Here is a 21,749-nt window from a genome sequence, read left to right on the forward strand (position 1 = left end):
CAAAAATCATAAAATTAAATAACAATAAATAGGATCTAATTTTTTTCCTCTTAGCTTAACTTCAGGGAGATACAATTAAAGCATTACCAAAACACTAAGCTCTAGACTTCACACTGGAAAAATAAATTGCCAGATTTAAATCACATTGCAAGTTTATCAGATAGTGGCCAAAATGGAAAGGCAAAGTTATTTGTACAAATGTCATACTTATTTATAGCCTTTATTATCAAAAGAGTGCTTCAAACTTAAAGAATAAAGCCATAAAAGCCTGTGTATATAATCATTTATTACAACCACAAGTTTCAATAATGGATGCCTCCATCATAATTGCTTTGTGAAAAATGCACATAACACTGAATTACTATAACAACTTAATATTACTTCAGGTTAAATTTGTTTGTACATATTTTTTAAATATTGTAATAGAACGCAGGCACTTTTGCCATTAAAAAATCTTTAAGTAAGATTTAAGAACAAGTATTTTAATTTGTCTGCCTATACTTACCTTGAACTATTTACTCTAGGCCTACAATCCAAAGTTAGTCATTGATTGAGGAATAAAAAACAAACAAAAAATCACTGAGGAATTCACTATTAGGTTCTGGATAAAGACAGAAAACAATGTCCATTATCAAATTTAAAATTTGCTTTATTAGCCTGATCATACCAACAAGGGAAAACTATTACTAAAGAAAATGTCAATTTACCTGTGTATTCGCCTTTCGTTTTTTCTTATCTGGGCTTCCTAGTTGCACACCTGGTCCTCCTAACCCATCCAGTCCACTATCACCACCTAAAAAAAAAAAAAAAAAAAAAAAAAATTCCCAATAATATTTCCACTTGTAAATGAAATAATTTTATCTCTTATAGCAATACCTATTATATTTAATCTATTAATATGCTTTCTATTTTCATTAGATGAAAGCAATATTCAGCTTTTAGTATCTTTGGTCTTTAGAAAGTCTTTTCCATAGTTTCATACAGAAACAGTCATTCTTCTCTGCTTCCATATTTGTTATTGGGGTTTATATTTTGTTCCTAGCACTTCATTCTGTTTCCTGGCTGTCATGAACTGAGCAGTTTTCCTCTGCCATCTTTTAGCCATGATGTTCTGCCTCACCTCAGGTCCAAAGCAATGGAACTGGCTGACCATGGGATGAACCTGTTAAATAGTAAGCCTTTACAATTTAACATTTCCTCCTCTAAGTTATTCTTGTCTCATACTAGTTACAGTAATGCAAAGCTGACTAAAACATTAGTTTGTTTCCAAAGATAATTGGTATTTAGATCTAGACCAGAAGATGGTTTCTTCTTCCATCAAGGGACACAATATTTCTTGTTGCTTTTCTTTAGCACTTGTTTTAATTTTCTATTGTATAAATTATCACACATTTGGGTACTTAAAACAATGTCCATTTGTGGGTAGATGTGTAGTTCAGTGGTATAATGTATCCTTAGCATGTGAGGCCCTGGGTTCAATACCCAGAATAAAAAAACAAACAAAAAAGCCCATTTAAACAGAAGTGGAGAAAATACTTTCTAACTCATTCATTCATTCATTCTATTAGGCCAGTATTACCTTAATACCAAAGAAAGATAAGAAGAGAGTTTTCAAGATGGTGGATTAGAAACAACCAACACTCAACTGCTTATCTACAACTTGGAATCAAAACAACTAGAAAGCTGCTACTCTTCCAGGTTAGTGACTGTGGGGAAAAGCTTGAGTTCAATAGTGAACAGAGGCTTGGAGAAGCTCAGATACTCTGGATAGTGGAAGAGAGAATGAGAAAGAGTGCCCCAACACTGAGTATATGGCAGCAGGTAGGGAGAGTGGAGAAATAAGGGAGACCCACTACACAGAAGCAAAGAAATTGGCACAATCAGAAGGGCATTGTGAACCCTGAACATAACTGACCTAAGATCTGCCTAACAGGCTGGGGCTGGAGAAGTTCTCTGCACCTGACAACCAAAATGTTGGTTTTCATCTTGGAAGGCTAGCTTGCTATTCTGGGAAACAAAAAAAAAACAAAAATTTTCCTATTTCTTAGAACCTGTGGCAAACATTACTACACTGTCTCAGTAAGCAAGTTTATTTATTTATTTTTTTTGTAGGACGTCTTATTTTTATTAGCATAAGATCTCTGACATCATGTTCAGAGGTGTTAGGGTAGGAAAGAACAAGAGGAACCCTAAAGTCAGGGGGAAAATGAAAAAGAAACAGAGAAATAGGGACAAAGAATAATTCAGTGGTTTTATCTTGGAAGTCAAAGTCAGAGGGAAATCTAAAGTTTTTTTTTCCCCCAGTATTAAAATTCTTTTTTCTTTTTTAAAGAGAGAGAGAGAGAGAGAGAATTTTTAAATATTTATTGTTTAGTTTTTCGGCAGACACAACATCTTTATTTGTATGCGGTGCTGAGGATCGAACCCAGCGCCGCGTGCATGCCAGGCAAGCACACTACCACTTGAGCCACATCCCCAGCCCAAAATTCTTTTTTTTTTAAAGCAAAAGTTTGCTTGCTGGGGCTGGGGATGTGGCTCAAGCGGTAGCGCGATCGCCTGGCATGTGTGCGGCCTGGGTTCGATCCTCAGCACCACATACAGAAACAAAGATGTTGTGTCTGCAGAAAAACTAAAAAATAAATATTAAAAAATTCTCTCTCTCTCTAAAAAAAAAAAAAAAAAAAAGTTATTTGCAAAAAAAAAAGTTTGCTTGCTTGCTTATTTATTTATTTATTCTTTTTAGTTATACATGACAATAGAATATATTTTGACATATTCTTGAGGTTGTACATGATGTGGAGTTACATTGATCATATATTCATGTGAACATAGGAAAGTTATGTCCAATGCAGTCTACTGTCTTTCCCAATCCCATCTCCTCCTCCTTTTCCCCCATTCCCCCCTATCCAATTCAGTGAACCTCCACTCCTCCCTATCCACCAATTATTGTGAGTCAGCATCCGCATATCAGAGAGAACTTTTGGCCTTTGGTGTTTGGGGTTTGTCTTATTTCACATAGAATGATAGCCTCCAGTACCATCCATTTACTGGCAAATGCTGTAATTTCATTCTTCTTTATGGCTGAGTAATACTCCATTGTATATATGTACCACTCAGTAGGCATTTTTTTTTAAGAGAGAGAGAGAGAGAGAGAATTTTTTTTTAATATTTATTTTTTAGTTTTCGGCGGACACAAGATCTTTATTTGTATGTGGTGCTGAGGATCGAACCCGGGTCACACGCATGCCAGGCAAGCGTGCTACCGCTTGAGCCACATCCCCAGCCCTCAGTGGGCATTTAACTTGAGACCCAGTTTGGCCTCAGGGGAATACCACTGAAATAAACCTCTAAAAACCCTATGCAATAGGAAACAGGTCATAGAAACTAGAGCAGAATACACTTCCCACTTAATACTATTAGCTCAGATGGCCAGCTGAGGAAGTTCAGGGGACCAAGCTGTTACGGATGACTATGTAAGTAAGCTGGATCCTGGAAGACCAGAATCATGGGTAGTGGACTACACAGAACCCACCATGCCCCTATGCCCAATGAAGATAGTTACCTTGTCTTCCAAATGGGCTTCACAACGGGTTCTGGAGACCCAGATGTGCTGCCTGATCCTTGCAGTGTGATAAGCTAATCTCATTGGAGAAAATTTCTGCCAGGGCACTCTTCCTTCCATGCTAGCTTATACTGGTGAGCAGGACAGCTAAGAACTATTTCAAATGCTTCAGGTCACAAATCACTCCTGCTGGTTGCCTGGCAAGCAAAGCAAAAGTAAGAAGGAAGGGGTGAATAACCCTCAACCTTTTCTCTTTCCAGGGGCACATGGCCTAAGAATAATCAGAAAAAAGTGCTGATTGGAAATAGGTAGCAAACATCCACTACTTTTGCCTGCATGATCAACAACCTCAGCAAATAATGTTTTTGTTTTTAATTTTAGTACTGGGGATTGAATCCAGGGCCTCATGAAGTGCTCTACCACTGAACTACATCCCAGTCCCTTTTATTTTCTTTTGAAATAAGATCTCATTAAGTTATCAAGGCTGGCCTCAAACTTGTGATCCTCCTGTCTCACCTTCCCAAGTAGCTGGAATTATTGGGGGACTGGGGGGGGTACCACCTTGTCAGGCTAATATTTTCATTTTTTTACTATTTGATTCATGTGTGCGTGTAAATTTTTTTTTTTTCTTCAATTTCTCTCTCCTTCTTCTTGTTAAGTTGCTGAGGCTGGCCTCAAACTTGTAATCTTCCTGCCTCAGCCTCCAAAGTCTCTGGAATTATAGGCATCTGTAACCATGCCTGGCTCAAATTTTTTTCTTCTCTTTTTGGTTTTCTTTATTTTTTTAACTATTGATTTCATTTTATATTTTATCCTAGTTTTATTCTTTTCTTTTTGAATTTTCTATTTTTTTAAATTTTCCTGTCCCCTTTTATCTGTCTTAATTTTCTATCTTTTTTAAACTTTTCAATTTATTGTGTATTATTTTACCTCCATAATTTCTGTTGTTTGCAATGTGTACGTCATAGTCTTTGCTTGGTTTTTACTTTCTGTACCTGCTCTGCTTCTATTTGTTGTTGTTATTGATTTTTTTTTTTTCTTCTTTCTACATGGTGCCAGGGATCAAGTCTGACACTTTGAGCATAGTGGATAGATGCTCTACTGCTAAGAGACACTTCCAGCCCAGCTAAGAGAAATTGCATTTTACTTTACCCAAAACCCAGCTCTACTCAAACATTGCTGGATACTTCAGCTTAAAGAACAAGAGAGACAAAGTCCCCAGCTGAAGACTTGGCCCCAGGTAGGCATGGCTGGGAGAAACTTTAAAACCCGTTCTTGAAATTCACCACCAAAGCAACAGAGAGAAATAACACAAAGATTGTAGAATACTGCACCTATCAAGGACCTTAGCATAGGTTGCTCCCATACCTTTTCAGAACATGTTAAAAACTGGAGAGCTGGGGATATAATCAGTTGGTAGAGTGTTTGCCTTGCACGCACAAGGCCCTGGTTTCAATCCCCAGCATCACCCATCCCCCCACAAAAAAGTAAAAAACTAAAGGAGTGACCACAGAATGCCTACCTAATATATTCCAGAGGGGTCCCATTTTTCTGAGGCCTAAAGAAGAAGTGGAACCCTAAGGCTCTCACACTGCACATGTGTGTCAAATCCCACTAATCACAGCCATACTATAAAATCTGGTTGGAATTAAACTCAACACTTCACAACACTCTGATATCGCAGGACACGTTATCAAGAGAAGGCTGTACTCTAAGAAAGACAATGCAGCATATGAAAGCAATTCAATAAAGAGAAATTCTGGAAAAGAACCAACATAAACTTTGCATATAAAAAACTCAGAAAGTCAAACACAGGGCTGGGGTTGTGGCTCAGTGGTAGAACACTTGCCTAGCATGTGTGAGACACTGGGTTCGAACCTCAGCACCACATAAAAAAGTAAATAAATAAAGGGATTGTGTCCATATACAACTAAAAATATATATATATTTTTAAATCAAACACAAAACTCAGTTGAAAGCTTTACTAATAGATTAGATCAGGTAGAATAAAGAATAGCACAGCTTGAAGACAAGGCTGATGAATTAATCACATTCAGATAGTAATAAAATAAGAAGGATCAGAACATACAATTTTATGAGAATGATATTATGTAGGGCATAGTTGATACATGCCTATAATCACAGTGATTTAGGAGGCTGAGGCAGAAAGATCACAAATTTGAGGCTAGCCTCAACAACTTAGTAACCCTGTCCCACAAGAAAAAATAAAAAGGGCTGGGGCTGTAACTCAAAGATAGAGCGCCCCGAGTTCAACCCTGAGTACAAAACAAACAAAAACACCAAACTTAATAATAATATGAATAGATGAGGGAGATGAGGTTCAGACTAAAGGCATAGTGAAATAATTCACTAAAGGCACAGTGAAATAATAGCAGAAATTTCAATATAGGGAAAGATGGACATTCAAGTACAGGAAGCATTTATAACTCTAAGTACACAAAATCAGAAAACAACCTCTACATGACATATTATAGTTAATCCAGCCAAAGTACAAAGATTATTAAAAACTTTAAGAAGCTCCAAATCATATATGAAGACAAACCCATCAGAATAACAAATTCTTAGAAGAAACTCTAAAGGTCATAAGGGCACAGAATGATGTAATACTAAATGACATACCTAGCAAAATTATCCTTCCTTATTAAGAAATAAAAACCTTCTAAGGTAAGTACGAACTAAAGGAATTCATGACCAATAAACCAGTATTACAAAAGATACTTAAAGGAATTCTACACCCAGAAGGGGAAAAGATAAATAAAATAACAAGAGTACAGGGAAAATAAATTGCTCTAGAAAACTGGATAAGCAAAGGAGAATAGGAAAGAATCAAACATTAACAGAGTAGGCCATCAAGATGAATAAGGAAGAAACAAATATAGGTTACTCAAAACAACCAGAAGAAAAAAGTAACAAAATGACAGTAGTATGTATCTTCCAAAAGCTCAGGAAATAAAAGCAAGAATTGACAAACTGGATTATATCAAATTTAAAAGCTTCTGCACAGGAAAAGATGAACAAGGTGAAGAAACAACCTACACAGAATGGGAGAAAATCTTTGCGAGATATTCATCTTACAAAGGTAATCAAATTAATAAATGGGCAAATGATTTGAACTTAAACTTCTTATAAGAAGAATTACAAATGGCCTGTAAATATATGAAAAAATTCTCAATATCTTTAGCTATGAAGGAAATGCAAATCAAAACTTGACATTCCATTTTACCCTAGTCAGAATAACCACTATCAAAAAACAAAAAATAACAAATGTTGGTAAGGATGCGGAGAAAAAAGAACCCTTATAAGCTAGGCATAGTGGCACACACCTGTAATCCCAGAAGCCCAGGAGGCTGAGGCAGGAGGATCACAAGTTCAAAGCTAGCATTAGCAATGGCCAGGCACTAAGCAACTCAGTGAGACCCTATGTCTAAATAAAACACAAAAAAGGGCTGGAGATGTGGCTCAGTGATTGAGTGCCCCTGAGTTCAATCCCCAGTACCAAAAAAACAAAAAACAAACAACAAAAAAAAACATCCTGATACAACTACAGGTAGAAATGTCAATTATATATATGGTTATATATGGTTTAGTATACATGGTTTAGTTGTAGATGAACACATACCTATTTTTAATATTTTTTAGTTGTCAATGGACCTTTATTTTACTTATTTATATGTGGTGCTGAGAATCGAACCCAGTGCCTCACACATGCTAGGCAAGAACTTTACCACTGAGCTACAACCCCAGCTCCCTTTATTTTATTTATGTGGTGCTGAGGAGCAAACCCAGTGCCTCAACATGTGCTAGGCAAGTGGTCTACCACTAAGCCACAACCTCAGTCCTAGTAAAGCACTTTGAATAACAGTATGAAGCTTCCTCAAAAAAACCATACAATCTAGTCATAACACTCATGAGTATATACCTTAAGGAAATTAAGTAAGCATACAAAGAGATACTTGCCTGCCCATGTGTATTGCAACACTTTCACAACAGCCAAGTTTTGGAACCAACCTAGATGCTGTCAACAGATGGATTAAAAATATATGTACACACACACACACACAGTTTTATTCAACTATAAAGAAGAATGGAATCCTATCATATGCAGGAAAATGGATAGAAGTGAAGCCTATCATGTTAAGTAAAATTAGCCAGACTCAGAAAGATAAGTATCACATGTTTTCTCTCATTTGTGGAAACTAAAATAATAAAATAAAGAAGATGGCCTATAAGGGAAAGGGAAAGAAAAGGACAAGAAAAAGGAAGAGGGAGGCTGTATATGATCAAAGCACAGTATATGTATATATGGAAATGTCACAATTCGATCCAATAATTTGTACAATTAATATGATTTATTTTTTAAACCCAAAGACAAAGAAAAAAAATAACTACAGTCCAACATCTCTTAGAAATACAGATGTAAAAATTCTCAACAAAATACTAACAAACTGAATTCAGCAGCATATCTACAGAACACTATGACACTGAATTTTTCCCAGAAATGCGAAGTTGATTCAACATGAAAAATCAACCATTTATTATTCTATAGTAATAGAATTACAGGGAGAAACCCCCATACTTGATAATCTCACTAGAATCAGAAAACCATTTCACAAAACTCAATATCTCTGCATGACAAAAAAAGAAAATCAATAAACTATGGAGAAGGGAACTTCCTCATGCTAATAAGGGGTATCCATGAAAAAACACAGCTAACATCACACTTGAGAGTAAAATACTGAAAGCTGTCCCCCTAAGGTCAGGAACAAGACAAGATGCCTGGTAGTAATAGAAGTTCTAGCTGGAACAATTAGTCAAGAAAAAGAACAAAGGGCTTCCAGATTGGAAAGAAAGAAACATATTATTCTGTTTGAGATAACATCCTTACATATTTATTTCTATAAACTAGCAATGAATAATTCAAAAATGAAATTAAGAAAATAATTCCATTTATAATATCATCAAAACTAATAAAATTCTTGGGAATAAATTTAACCAAGGTGGTAAAAGATTTCTATACTGCAATATAAAACATTGTTGAAAGAAATTAAAGACACTCTTAACTTCAGAAAAAAAAATCTTCCATGTTCATGATTGACTATGTTAAAATGGCAATACTCTCCAAACTGTTTTACAAAATTTTATCAAAATTCTACTGCCTTTTTTGTAGAAATGGACAAATTAATCCTAAAATTCAGAAGGAAAAGGCAAGATACCCAGAATAATTAAAACAATCTTGAGAAAAATTTAAAAAGGAACAAATATGAAAGACTAATCTTCCTAATTTTAAAATTAGAAAGCTTCAGTAATCAAAACAGCAAGGTACTGTCATAAAGAACAACATAGAGATCAATGTATAAATCTGAGTCCAGAAGTAAACCCACAAAATTATGGACAATTGATTTGAATAAAGGAATCAAAATAATTCCATAGGGTAGAGTATTGTCTCTAAAAAAATGGTGCTGAGACACCTGGATATCTGTCATATGCAGAAATTATTTTCTGGCTAGCTGCAACGATGTGTGCCTACAGTCCCAATACTAGGTATGGTGACTTGAGCCTGCAAGTTTAAGATCAGTTTGGGCAACATGGCAAAATTCTGTCTCAAACAAACAATAAAACCCCAAAACAATTAATTTCAAATGGATCAAAGACCTAAATATAAGAGCTAAAAGTACAAAACACTTAGAAGAAACCAAGTTATAAATCTTCATGTCCTTAAATTAGGCAACAATTTTTAATCATGATTCCCAAAGTATAGAAAACAAAAGAAAAAACAGAACAAATGAACTTTATCAAAGTTAAAAAAATTTTGGTGCCAAGAGCACTATCAATAAAATGAAAAGACAACCCACACAATGGCAGAAAATATTTGCAAATTATATACCGGTTAGGAGTCCAGTATATACATAAAGAATTCTTACAACTCAATAAAATCTAATAACCCAATTAAAATTGGCTAAAGTATAGGCATAGCCATTTCTATAAAGAATATAAATGAATGGCTAATAAGCACACGAAAAGATTCTCAACATCATGGAAATCGAACACACTGTTTGCACTTTTGAGATGCCACTTCAAACCCAATGGGATGGATGGCTGTAATCAAAAAGATACAAGAGTTAGCAGGGATATGAAGAAGTTTATAAAGTTAAATGTAAAGCTACCATATTACCCAGCAATTCCTCTCCTAAATGTATAACCAAGAGAATTGAAAACCTGTTTGAACAAAAACTTGTATAAAAATGTTCACCTTATAACTCATAATAGCCAAGAAAGTGAAAATACTTCTAATGTCTATCAACCAGTGATAAACAAAATGTGGTGCTTCTATACAACAGTTAATCAGTCATAAAAGGGAATGAAAATATTGATTGACACATGCCACAACATAACAAACCTAGAAAATGTTACCCTAAATGAAAGAAAGCAGACACAAAAGACCACAAACCTATGATTCCATTCATATGAAATGCTCAGAATAGGAAAATCTATAGAGACAGAAATAAATTAATGGTTGCCAGGCCTTTGGGAAAAAGGGGAAATTTGGGCTGGGATTGTGGCTCGGCGGTAGAGCGCTTGCCTAGCACGTGCAGGGTCCTGGGTTTGATCCTCAGCACCACATAAAAATAAATAAACAAATAAAGGTATTGTGTCCAACTACAACTTAAAAAAAGAAAGAAAGAAAGAAACCCAGTTTAAAAGGGGGGGGATTAGGAGGTACAGGGTTTCTTTTTGAAGCAATGAAGTATTCTGGAATTAGAAAGTAATGATGGTTGTACAATATCGCAAATACACTAAGAACTACTGAATTGTATACTCTAAAATAGTGGTGAATTTTACATTATGTGAATTTTATCTCAATTAAAATTTAATCAGTAGAGGGAAGGGGTAGGAAGTGGGGAGGAAGCGGGGGAAATGCTGGGGAGTGATATTGATCAAATTATATTGTTGTACATATGTACAAATATGTAACAACAAATCCCATCAATATGTACACTTATAATTCACCAATAAAAAAATGTGAGAATAGGGCTGGGGTTGTGGCTCAGTGGTAGAGAGCTTGCCTAGCATGTGTGAGGCACTGGGTTAGATCTTCAGCACCACATAAAAATAAATTAATAAAATAAAGTTCCATCAACATCTAAAAAAAGGTTTTAAAAAATGTGGGAAAAAAAGAAAAAGTCAAACAACCATTATTATCTCTCAGTCTATAATTCAGAGATCAGAAATTTAGAATGGGTGCTTTTGGTCAGAATATCAAACCAAATCAGGATGTCAGTATCATTGAGTTTCTATCTGGAGGCTCTGGGGGAAATCTGTTCCCAAGCTCATTCTTTCTTATGATCAAATTCAGTTCCTTTTGGTTGTAGGACTAAGATTCTACTCTCCTTGTCTATCAGCTTTTAGTTCCTAGAGGCTACCTACATTTCTTAGCTTATGGCTCTCTCCACTTTTCAGCCAGAAATGGTGTATCAAAACCTTCATGTGTTTCATGAAGTAGTCTCTGAATTCCTCATCTCCAACCAGCTGTAGGTAATTCTCTACTCTTTTTTTTTTTTTAATTTTATTTATTTATATGCAGTGCTAAGGATTGAACCCAGTGCTTCACACATGCCAGGCAAGTGCGCTCCGGCTGAGCCCCAGCCCCAGGCACTAATTCAATACTCTTATTGAGCTCATGTGATTAGGCCATATCTGCCCAGATAACCAATCTACCTTAAGGTCAACTGTGTCATTTGATATAACCTAATCAAAAGATTAAAATCCATGATATTCACAATCCTGGGGCCTCTATATAGTATGCAAACTAGCAGAATAAGACAGTTTAGCAGTCATCTTGACAACCACTGATAATCAAAGTTCAGCTCCACTGATTCATTAGGAATGCAAAATGGTGATATTTGCATTCATTCATTCATTCTTTTGGTACTGGGGATTGAACCCAGGGGCACTCTACCACTGCATTAAACTCAAGTCCTTTTTATTTTGAGACAGGACATCTCTAAGTTGCCTTGGTTGGACTCAAACTTGCAATCCTCCAGCCTCAGTCTTCTAAGCATCTGAGATTATAGCTATGACACCCCTGCACTCAAATGATATTTGCATGTATTTCAAACTTTCATTTCCCTTATGTGTATTTAATTTACTATTTTTCTACTGTTTGATTCTTTCCTTAGTGATTTGTAAAAGTTCTTTATACACTACAAAAGCTCAATCTATGTGAACTATATTTTTATCCAATTATATCTTGATTTGTCATAGTTTTCAATACATTTAAAATTTTTAGAATAATTTTAGATTAACTAGAGTTGTGTAGATACTGTCCATAGACCCCCCCATACCCAGTTTCTCCTGTTACACTATCCAGAATTTTTTAAAAAGAATTTAATATAATAAAATGTATCAATATTTTATTTTTTGAATTCTGTGCTTTGTCTTGTGTTTAGAACTATTATCATTTTGAAAGAAAACATAGTTCCTGTTTTCTCCTATTTTTATTTTTAAAACATACTTTTTTATTTTTAGTTATAGATGGATACAATATCTTTGTTTACTTATTTTTAAAAATTTTTTTTTCAGTTGTAGGTGGACACAATACCTTTATTTTATTTATGTGGTGCTGAGGATTGAATCCAGGGCCTCTCACATGTGAGATGAGTGCTCTACAACTGAGCTCCAGCCCCAGCCCCTTGTTTACTTATTTTTATGTAGTGCTAAGGATCAAACCCAGTGCCTCACAGGTGCAAGGCAAGCACTCTGCCACTGAGCCACAACCCCAGCCCTTCACCTAATGTTTTACAGCTTTGCTTTTTCTTGTTTTAATTAGTTACACATGAATAGAATGCAGTAGAATGTATTTTGACACATCATACATAAATGGAGTATAACTTCTCCATTTATGTATTCTTCTGGTTGTACACAAATAGCTTCACTTTTTAATCTTAATTTTGGGGGTAGGGGTTACTGGGATTGAACTCAGGGGCACTTAATCACTGTGGCACATCCCCAGCCCTATTTTGTATTTTATTTAGAGACAGGGTCTCACAAAGTTGCTTAGTGCCTCACTTTTGCTGAAGCTGGCTTTAAACTCTCAAACCTCCTGCCTTAGCCTCACAAACCATTAATCCATTGGGATTACAGGTGTGTATCACCATGCCCAGCTAATCTTAATTTTTAATTGTGACAAACCACATTACATAAAATTTATTCTCTTAACCGTTTTAAAGTATACAGTTCAATAACATTAGCCATTATTCACATTATTGTGCAGCCAATCTCAAGAAATTTCATCTTGCAAAAGTGAAATTCTATACCCATTAAGCAACAACTCCTGATACATTCTCCTTCACCCACTAGTAACCACAGTTCTACTTCCAATTTTTACAAACTTGACTACTATAGATATCTCAAAACTGAAAAAAACACTGTATTTTTCTTTTGTGACTGGCTTATTTCACCTATTTCATTTAGCAGAAAGTCTTTCATGGACATCTTTGTTGCCTCCACATTTTGGCTATCATGAATAATGCTACTATGAATATGCGTGTACAAACATCTCTTCAAAACTCTCAATTCTTCTGGCTACATACATAGCAGTGGAATTGCTAAGATTATATGGTAATTCTATTTTTAATTTTCCTATTTAATTTTTAATTTTCCACAATATGGCTTCATTTTTGTCATATCTTTGCTCCATGTGGAATTTATTTGGGGGAAATTAGTAAAAACAATATTATTTTGTTCTGGATGGCAAGCTGGACAGAGACTACCTTTCATTTGTTAGAAGTCTTCCTCTGTGTTCCTCAATAAGGTGTTTTAAAGACTTTATACATATATATATATAAATTCAATGACATTTCTCATAGGAAAAAAAAATCCCCAAATTTATATGGAACTACAAAAGACCATGAGTAGTCAAAGCAATCTCGAGAAAGAATAACAAAATGGAGGCATCACATTTGTTGATTTCAAACTATATTACAAAACTAAAGTGATAAAAACAGTATGGTACTAGCACAAAACAGACGTATGGACCAATAAGCAGAATTGAGAGGCCAAAAATAACCCCACACATATACATTCAACTAATATCTCACAAGAGCATCAAGAACACATCATGGGGAAAGAACAGTCTGTTCAACAAATAGTGCTGGAAAAACTGGATATCAACATGCAAAAGAATAAAATCTTATACCACTCATAAAAAATTAATTCAAAATGAATTAAGAAGCCAGGCAGGGTGGCACACACCTGTAATCCCAGCAACTTGGGAAGTTGATGCAAGAGGATTAAGAGTTCAAAGCCAGCCTCAGCAATTTAGTGAGGCCCTTAGCAACCCAGCAAGACCCTATCTCTAAATAAAATACAAAAAAGCTCTGGGGATGTGGCTCAGTGGTTGAGCAACCCTTGGTTCAATCACCCATACCGCCCCCGCCCCCCACCCAAAAACAAAAAACTTAAGGACTTAAACATAAAATCAGAAACTTTAAAACTCCTAGAAGAAAACACAAGGAAAAAATTCCCTGACACTGGTCTTGGAAATAATTTTTTATATATGACACTCAAAGCATAAAGCAACAAAAGCAAAAATAAACAAGTGGGAGTACATCAAACTAAAAAGATTCTGGACAGCAAAGAAAACAAAATGAAAAAGCAACCTATGAAATGGAAGAAAATATTTGCAAATCATATGCCTGATAAGGAGTCATTATCCAAAATATATAAGGTATTCATACAACTCAATAGCAAAAATAATCTGATTTTAAAATGGTACTTAAATAAACATTTTCCTAAAAAATGGGAAATTAAAAATAGAACTATCATAAGATGAAGAAGCCAATTTCTGCATAAATATCTGAAAGAAATGAAATCAGTATCTTGAAGAGGTATTTGCATCCCCATATTTGCTGCAGCATTATTTTTAAAACCCCAGACATGGAAAAAAATCTAAGTGTCGACTGATGGATGAATGGATAAAAAAGTTTATATATATATGAAACAATCATATGTGTGTATATATAATAAAGGTGTGTGTGTAGCAAATATGTCTCATTTATTTTATAGCTGCCCATAGTATATAACCTTATCCATAGCCTTCAATAAATGATGGTTGAATTGAGTCCAAGCTATAAAATTGTTACAAAATTGAAAGAGAGAAAAATTACCATTTAATATTTCTTTAAAATACTTTCTAGTTGTAGATGGATACAATATCTCTATCTATTTTTATGTATTGCTGAGGATCGAACCCAGTGCCTTGCAGTGCAAGGCAAGCGCTCTACCGATGAGCTACAGCCCCAGCCTCACCATTTGATAATATCAACAGTGAATGTTTACTGTGTCAGATATTGTGATAAGCATTTTATATATGCTAGCATTTGATTCCCAAAGAATCTTCGGTTCCATCCATTTTATAGATGAGGAAACAGAGGCTCAAATTTTATTAACTAACTAGATCAAGGTCACATAGTTGCATCTTTCTGACCAAAAAAAAAAAAAACCCTACCCCTGAAATTTTAAACTATGCATCAGTGATTCTCAAATGTTAATGTGCATAAAATCACCAGGATGTTTGTTTAAATATATTCCTGAACTTCATTCCCCACGATTCTGATTCAACAGTTCTGGGATAAAGCCCAGATATCTCTAATTATATATTATATTATAATTATATTATAATCTATATTACCTCAGGTAATATAGATGTTAATTCATCAACCACATATTGAATAACAATGCACAATTCTATCTCTTTTAGATTCCACTACCTTCCTTTTTTTAAACTTTTTTTTTTTTTAGTTGTAGTTGAACACAATATCTTTATTTATTTTTATGTGGTGTGAGGATGGAACTCAGGACCTCACATGTGCTGGGTGAGTGCTCTACCCCTGAGTCACAACCCCAACCCCGCCCCCCACTACCTTCCTCTTTTGAGCTATATGATAAACACTGTGGTAGGTACTCCTTTAAAAATCACTTTTGTTGGAAATCAACATTGCTCATTGTAAAGAAGTATAAGCAATGCATATAAAGAAAAAAAAATCACCCTGTGTCAATTCAAACATACTATTCTATACAATGCTGGATACTTGTTAGGTTGTACCAACAAAGGTTGCTACAAGGAAACAGGAAGGCTGGAGGAGAAAAATGGAATATGCTCTTTCTGTTCTTCTCAATGGCCTGGCTTCATTTCTACTCACCTGCGGTGGTAGTTTGTTCCCAGCACACCAATTTCAATAGTTAAATACTATTTGCAGTATTTCCAACACTTACAGAAACAGCTTTATGTGCTTTTTAAAAGATACCAGCACTAGGTATCTGAGTCCTAAGCCGGCAGGGCCTCTCCTACAAGCCCAAGAATTAAACTCAGAAATCTTAGTTTAAACTCCATGAGCCCACCCACCTTAGTTTTATGTATTTAAATAATTTCAACATCTTTTCCTTTGTCTCATAACCTTAGGGATGGTAACTGTTTCCCACAGTTGCTACGTCCATGAAAACTTTAATATCCTATTTTTGGCACTTCAATATGTGTTAACAATAATTTATATTAAATTCTTTGTTAAAGAAAATGGTGTGGGGTTTGTCTCCTGACCAGATTCTGATTGACATACATCCCACCAGACTTGATTATTACTACTAACACCATTCCAGGCATCTAGCTTGTTATCTACCTATTTTCCCTTTTGTATAGATAGATGGGTATACTATTTTACAAAAATATGATACTACTTTTCTAAATAAAAGCATTAAAACTTTAACTTTATTAGAATTTAATAAAACTAAAAGAAATTAATTAAACTGAAGAATATGCTAAATGTTTCTTCACCCAGAGAAATTTTCTAAAATAATCCTCTAAGGTGAAGAAAAGACATCATGTAAAACATTATGTTGGGCTGGGGTTGTAGCTCAATGGCAGAGCACTTGCCTAGCATGAGTGAGGCACTGGGTTTGATCTTTAACACCACATAAACAAATAAAATAAAGGCATTCTGTACATCTACAACTACAAAAAAAATTCACTCACTGCTTTGAAAGCTAAGGATAATGTAATCTCACATATGATCCTATACGTTGTCCCTATTTAGGAGGGTATTTTTCATTCTAGATTCAATTATTTATTTCAGGTATTCTTTGATTACTATTTTGTTGAGAGCTCTACTTCAGGGGCACCACTTCTCATTATGCTACAAATTTTTAGTTCCATGTCTATTAGCTAGCTATTCTGACTTTACTGTCTTTTTCATCTGCACTTAATATGATTATCTGAATTTTTTCTACCCTGTAACCCTCTCTATTCTGTCTCTTATTTCTAATTTATTTATTTACATATTTTCTTTGGAGAAATGTCTATTAAAATCCTTTGGCCATTTTCTAACTGAAAGATTGTTTATTTGATTTTGTTACTTTCTAAGAATTCTTTATGCATTCTAAATATTAGATTCTGAACAGAGAAATGATTTGCAAAGATGCCTACCATGCATGGGGCCCTGAGTTCAATTCCCAGAAATGCAATAATAATAATAATAATAATAAAGTTTGTGAATATTTTCTCCCATTTTGTGGGTTGCCTTTTTACTTTGATAGTGTTCTTTGACACGTACAATTTTTAAATTTTGATGAAATCCAATTTATCTATTTTTTTCTTTGGCTACTTGAGTAAAACAAGGTTTATCTATTTCTAAGATACTAGCCTGCCTCAAAATCTTAAAGTCTTCCTTTACAAAACACAGAAGACAAAAATGGACACTCATGGTTTAAACTAAAAGAACTTTTATGATTTAATTCTATTTCAATATGGCAATACCATCTAGGTAGATAGTAAATAAAGAACTGACAGTGAAATCCAGTTCATTCCTTCAGGTCATTCATTTATTCAAATCAGATTTAACCAAATGTAATTCAAACATATATATTCAGTAGCCATATAAAATAAATTGATAATTAGAGGCTAATAATTTGTATGCAGTTTTCCATATATGACACACTGAACAGACATATGTGTTGCTCTTTAATGTGAATGCCTATATATTCTGATAGGCATCGTATGGAAAGAGTATTAGCAAGTCTTCAGAGGTCAAAGAATAAAGCAGTTATATAAACAAACGTGCCAAACTTCAAAAAACTATTTTTCTTAACATCTGTCAGGGATATTCCATTTTAATGAGTAGAAAAAGGTAATTCCTAAAGATAAAAACAACTATTAATAAATTAGTCTCAGCTGGTTGGTGTGGTCTTTGTGAGATTCCACCATGGCATACCGTGGCCAAGGCTAGAAGGTCCAGAAGGTGATGGTGCAGCCCATTAACCTCATCTTCAGATACTTACAAAACAGATCCCGGATTCAGGTGTGGCTCTATGAGCTAGAGAATATGCAGATAGAGGGCTGTATTATTGGTTTCGATGAATACATGAACCTTGTATTAGATGATGCAGAAGAGATTCATTCTAAGACAAAGTCAAGAAAACAGCTGGGTTGGATCATGCTAAAAGGAGATAATATTACTCTGCTACAAAGTGTCTCCAATTAGAAATGATCAATGAAGTGAGAAATTACAGAGAAAGCTACAATATTTTTTTAATTTAGGTGTCCTTTGCTGGGAATATAGTTCTAAAACATTTGTTCATATTGTTTTGATGACCCTTATATTATTACCAGATGAAAATAAATGCTGTGGGACTCTTTTTATTAAAAAAATTTGCATTGTTTCTTCCTAATTCAGTGGTAAAGACCTTTTACACAGTGCCATTATTAGCTGTTGGTATTTATTTTAAAGTTTCTAAAGGATTAGCAGTTGCTCAGGGCATTCGCTTTTCTCAGAGCATGAACCTATATATTCTTGAGTAATCGATCTGACAGGCAATGTTCCAATATTCCGTGGCAGAGAAAATGAGGGTTTACAAAAATAAATGAGTAGTGCACTAAAAAAAATTTATAAATAAATAAATAGATAAATAAATTAGTCTCCAGGATATCTGAATTATCATTCACAGTATAACTATAATTTTATAATTAAAATTATAAAGACTAGTGAATAACTATAATTTTATAATTAAAATGCTGTAATTTAATAATGGACAAAAGGTACTTTTGCATGTGTGTGTGGTATGGGATTGAATCCAGGGCCTCATGCATGCGGAGCAAACACTATACCACTGCTACATCCCCAGCCCCCAAAATGCACTCTTAATGGAATTTACCATCTATGCTTACTTTCCAAAAAATCAAAGAAATGCTTGTAAATACTACATGCAAAATTCTGACATTTAAAATCATTTCAGGGGCTAGGGCTGTGGCTCAGCGGTAGCATACTTGCCTAGCATGTGTAAGGCACTGGGTTTGATTCTCAGCTCACATACAAATAAAAATAAATAAAGGTCTATCAACAACTAAAAAATAAAAATTTTAAAAAATAGTTTAAAATCATTTCAATAAACTCATTACTTTCAAGTAACTCATGAATAAAAACACCTAAAATTCTCTTTTGAAACTGGAGTTTTGTCTGGGCACCATGGCGCAGCCTGTAATCCCAGCGACTTGGGAGGCTAAGGCAGGAGGATTGAGAGTTCAAAGCCAGCCTCAGCAAAAGAGAGGCACTAAGCAACTCAGTGAGACCCTATCTTTAAATAAAATACAAAAAATAATGCTGGGGATGTGGCTCAGTGGTCAAGTGCTCCTGAGTTCAATATGTACTTTAGGTCTTTTAGTTCAATATTTACTTTAGGTCTTTTATTTATTTTAAGTATTCATCTTTTAATCTCACTTTTTATACTAATGGTCTGGTTTATCATATTGACTACACAAGCAGAATTTTTTTTCCTCAAAATTCATATGTTGAAGGCTTAACCCCAATGTCATGCTATTTAGAGGTAGGACCTTTTGAGAGGTAATTAGGTTTAGATTTTGCCATGAGGATGGCACAGTAGCCATGAGTATGCCTGATGGAATTAGTAGCCCTATAAGATGAGAGCACTCTCTCTCCATACACACACAGCCTCCCCCCCGACCTCCACACACATACAGAGGAAAGGCTATATGAGAAAGCAGCAGTCTATAATCCAAAAAGAGGTCCTCAGGAACTCAGTCTAATGTCACCTTAATTTCAGACTTCCCAGGTACCAGAACTGTGAAAAATAAATATCTATGGTTTAAGTCACTAGCCTATGGTATTTGCTATAGTAGTCTAAGTTAAGACACTTATAAGTAACAACATTATTTTAGAAATACTTTATAAATATTATTTTCTTTTAAGTAGAATTTCTTCATTATTCCAAATCAGCTTAGCTTAATTATTCATTTTATGTCGATTAAATACACTAACCATGCAAAGTGCCTGGCACACAGTACACTCAAACATTGGTCCTCATTTTGCTTTCCTTGAGACTCAACAATACCAAAACCTCACTCACTGTAGTTGCATAGCATTTAAATCCTACTAAAATATCTAATATCCAGAAATATCAACATACGTGTTGGATACTCAAATATCAGTTTTTCATTATTGCACACAAGTCTGAAATCTGATGTCAGTTTATTCTATCGTTTACTATGGGCACGGACATCTTATCTAACAGCTTTATCTTCATCTGAAACATGTAATTTTCTAATGTTAATCTCAATAATGGAATGTAGGAGCTGGGATTGTGGCTCAGCGGCAGAGCGCTCGCCTAGCACGGGCGGTACCAGGGTTCGATCCTCAGCACCACATAAAAATAAAGGCATTGTGTTGTGTCCATCTACACCTAAAAAATAAATATTTAAAAAAAAATATATATATATATATATAATGGAATGTAAACATTATGAATCAACCTGTGAAAACGATATTATACAAATTTCAGCAAGCATTTGGCAAAATGGCCATATGTAACTAAAATCAAAGTGCCACTAATTTCTTTTAAAATGCATGGTAGTAAAAACAAAACAATAAAACAAAATGCTTGGTAATATCTACTATGTGATACCCAGAATCTAGATCAATCTGGGCATGTAATATTAAATTCAGAAACCCCTAAACATCAGTGAGTAAAGGTTTCAAATACTTATGGTTCCTGTGCTGTTCTCCCCAAAGTAATATTGCTGAGTAAAATGGGGTTTAAGGTTGCTTACACAGGTAAAGTTTAGGAGGATGGGTACTCATGTGTGTTAGTATTCACATGTGAAGCTGACAATGCAATAATACCTTTGATAATAAATTTCTATTAAATAAAACCTCATTTTATTACAAGATTAGCCTACTTCTTAGACAAAAAAAATCTTCATAAATCATGGGAAACAAAGCTGCAGTACTCACACGTATTCAACATTTGTCTTTTTCTGCAAAATTGTGAAATCTTGAGGTTTCTGTTAAATTTTTTTTCACTGTTTTCTTCCTAAAGGGAGGGAAAAACTAATTTCTAGTCTCTTCATGTCCACCCTAATCAAAATAAAAATCTGCTATAGGTCACTTATACTTATTGACTGATTGATTAAATATATCTAAAAAATGAATGTTGGTCACATTACTGAAAGTGTCTTTTAGACCATTATGTGTAATTTTAATGAAACACTGAAAACTTACAATGTACCAGACAATATTCTAATTCTCATTTAATCCTTCAGACAGCTCCACAAAATAAGAACCGTTATTCTCATTTTGTAGCTGAGGAAACTGACACAGAGAAGTTAAGGACCATGGACCACATATCTAAAAAAAAAAAAAAAAAATGCAATAACTTTGGCAGTCAGGCTCAGAGTCAAGATACTGTACTATTCCTCATTACTGCAACTAGACCTGAAATCATTCTTGATCATGCTTTAAGACTAACCTTGATGGTAAAGGTGGTTTAGACCCATGGTTGTCTGGAATAAAAGTGAGTGAATTTTATCATCATCCCAAGAGGTAAGTTATCTCTACCATTGGAAAAAAGCAAACCTTTTTGTTAATGTTCATCAAATTAGATTTCAGAAACATTTGTTGATCTTCTAAATGTATAAAAGAAATCCTCCCTGTAAGGATCTCATAGGATATAATAATTTTCCTTTCTTTTTTTTTTATTATTTTTTTATTGGTTGTTCAAAACATTACAAAGCTCTTGACATATCATATTTCATACATTAGATTCAAGTTGGTTATGAACTCCCAATTTTACCCCAAATACAGATTGCAGAATCACATCGGTTACA

General features: G+C 34.5%; 1 protein-coding gene and 1 pseudogene across 1 annotated transcript in view; one reads left to right on the forward strand and one right to left on the reverse strand.

The window, feature by feature from the left end:
* Nucleotides 1-21,749, reverse strand: part of Pygo1 (pygopus family PHD finger 1) — a 37,360-nt gene that overhangs the window by 7,532 nt on the left and 8,079 nt on the right. Inside the window, exon 2 of the mRNA XM_046461732.2 lies at nucleotides 708-793. Within this exon, the coding sequence (XP_046317688.1) occupies nucleotides 708-793 (86 nt within the window). The remainder of the gene's footprint in view (nucleotides 1-707; nucleotides 794-21,749) is intronic.
* Nucleotides 17,836-18,143, forward strand: LOC124104669 (small nuclear ribonucleoprotein E-like; annotated as a pseudogene).

The sequence above is a fragment of the Marmota monax genome, unplaced genomic scaffold (assembly GCF_021218885.2).
Source record: "Marmota monax isolate L192 unplaced genomic scaffold, Marmota_monax_Labrador192_F-V1.1 WCK01_AAM20220418_F8-fsc00001, whole genome shotgun sequence".
NCBI lineage: Eukaryota > Metazoa > Chordata > Mammalia > Rodentia > Sciuridae > Marmota > Marmota monax.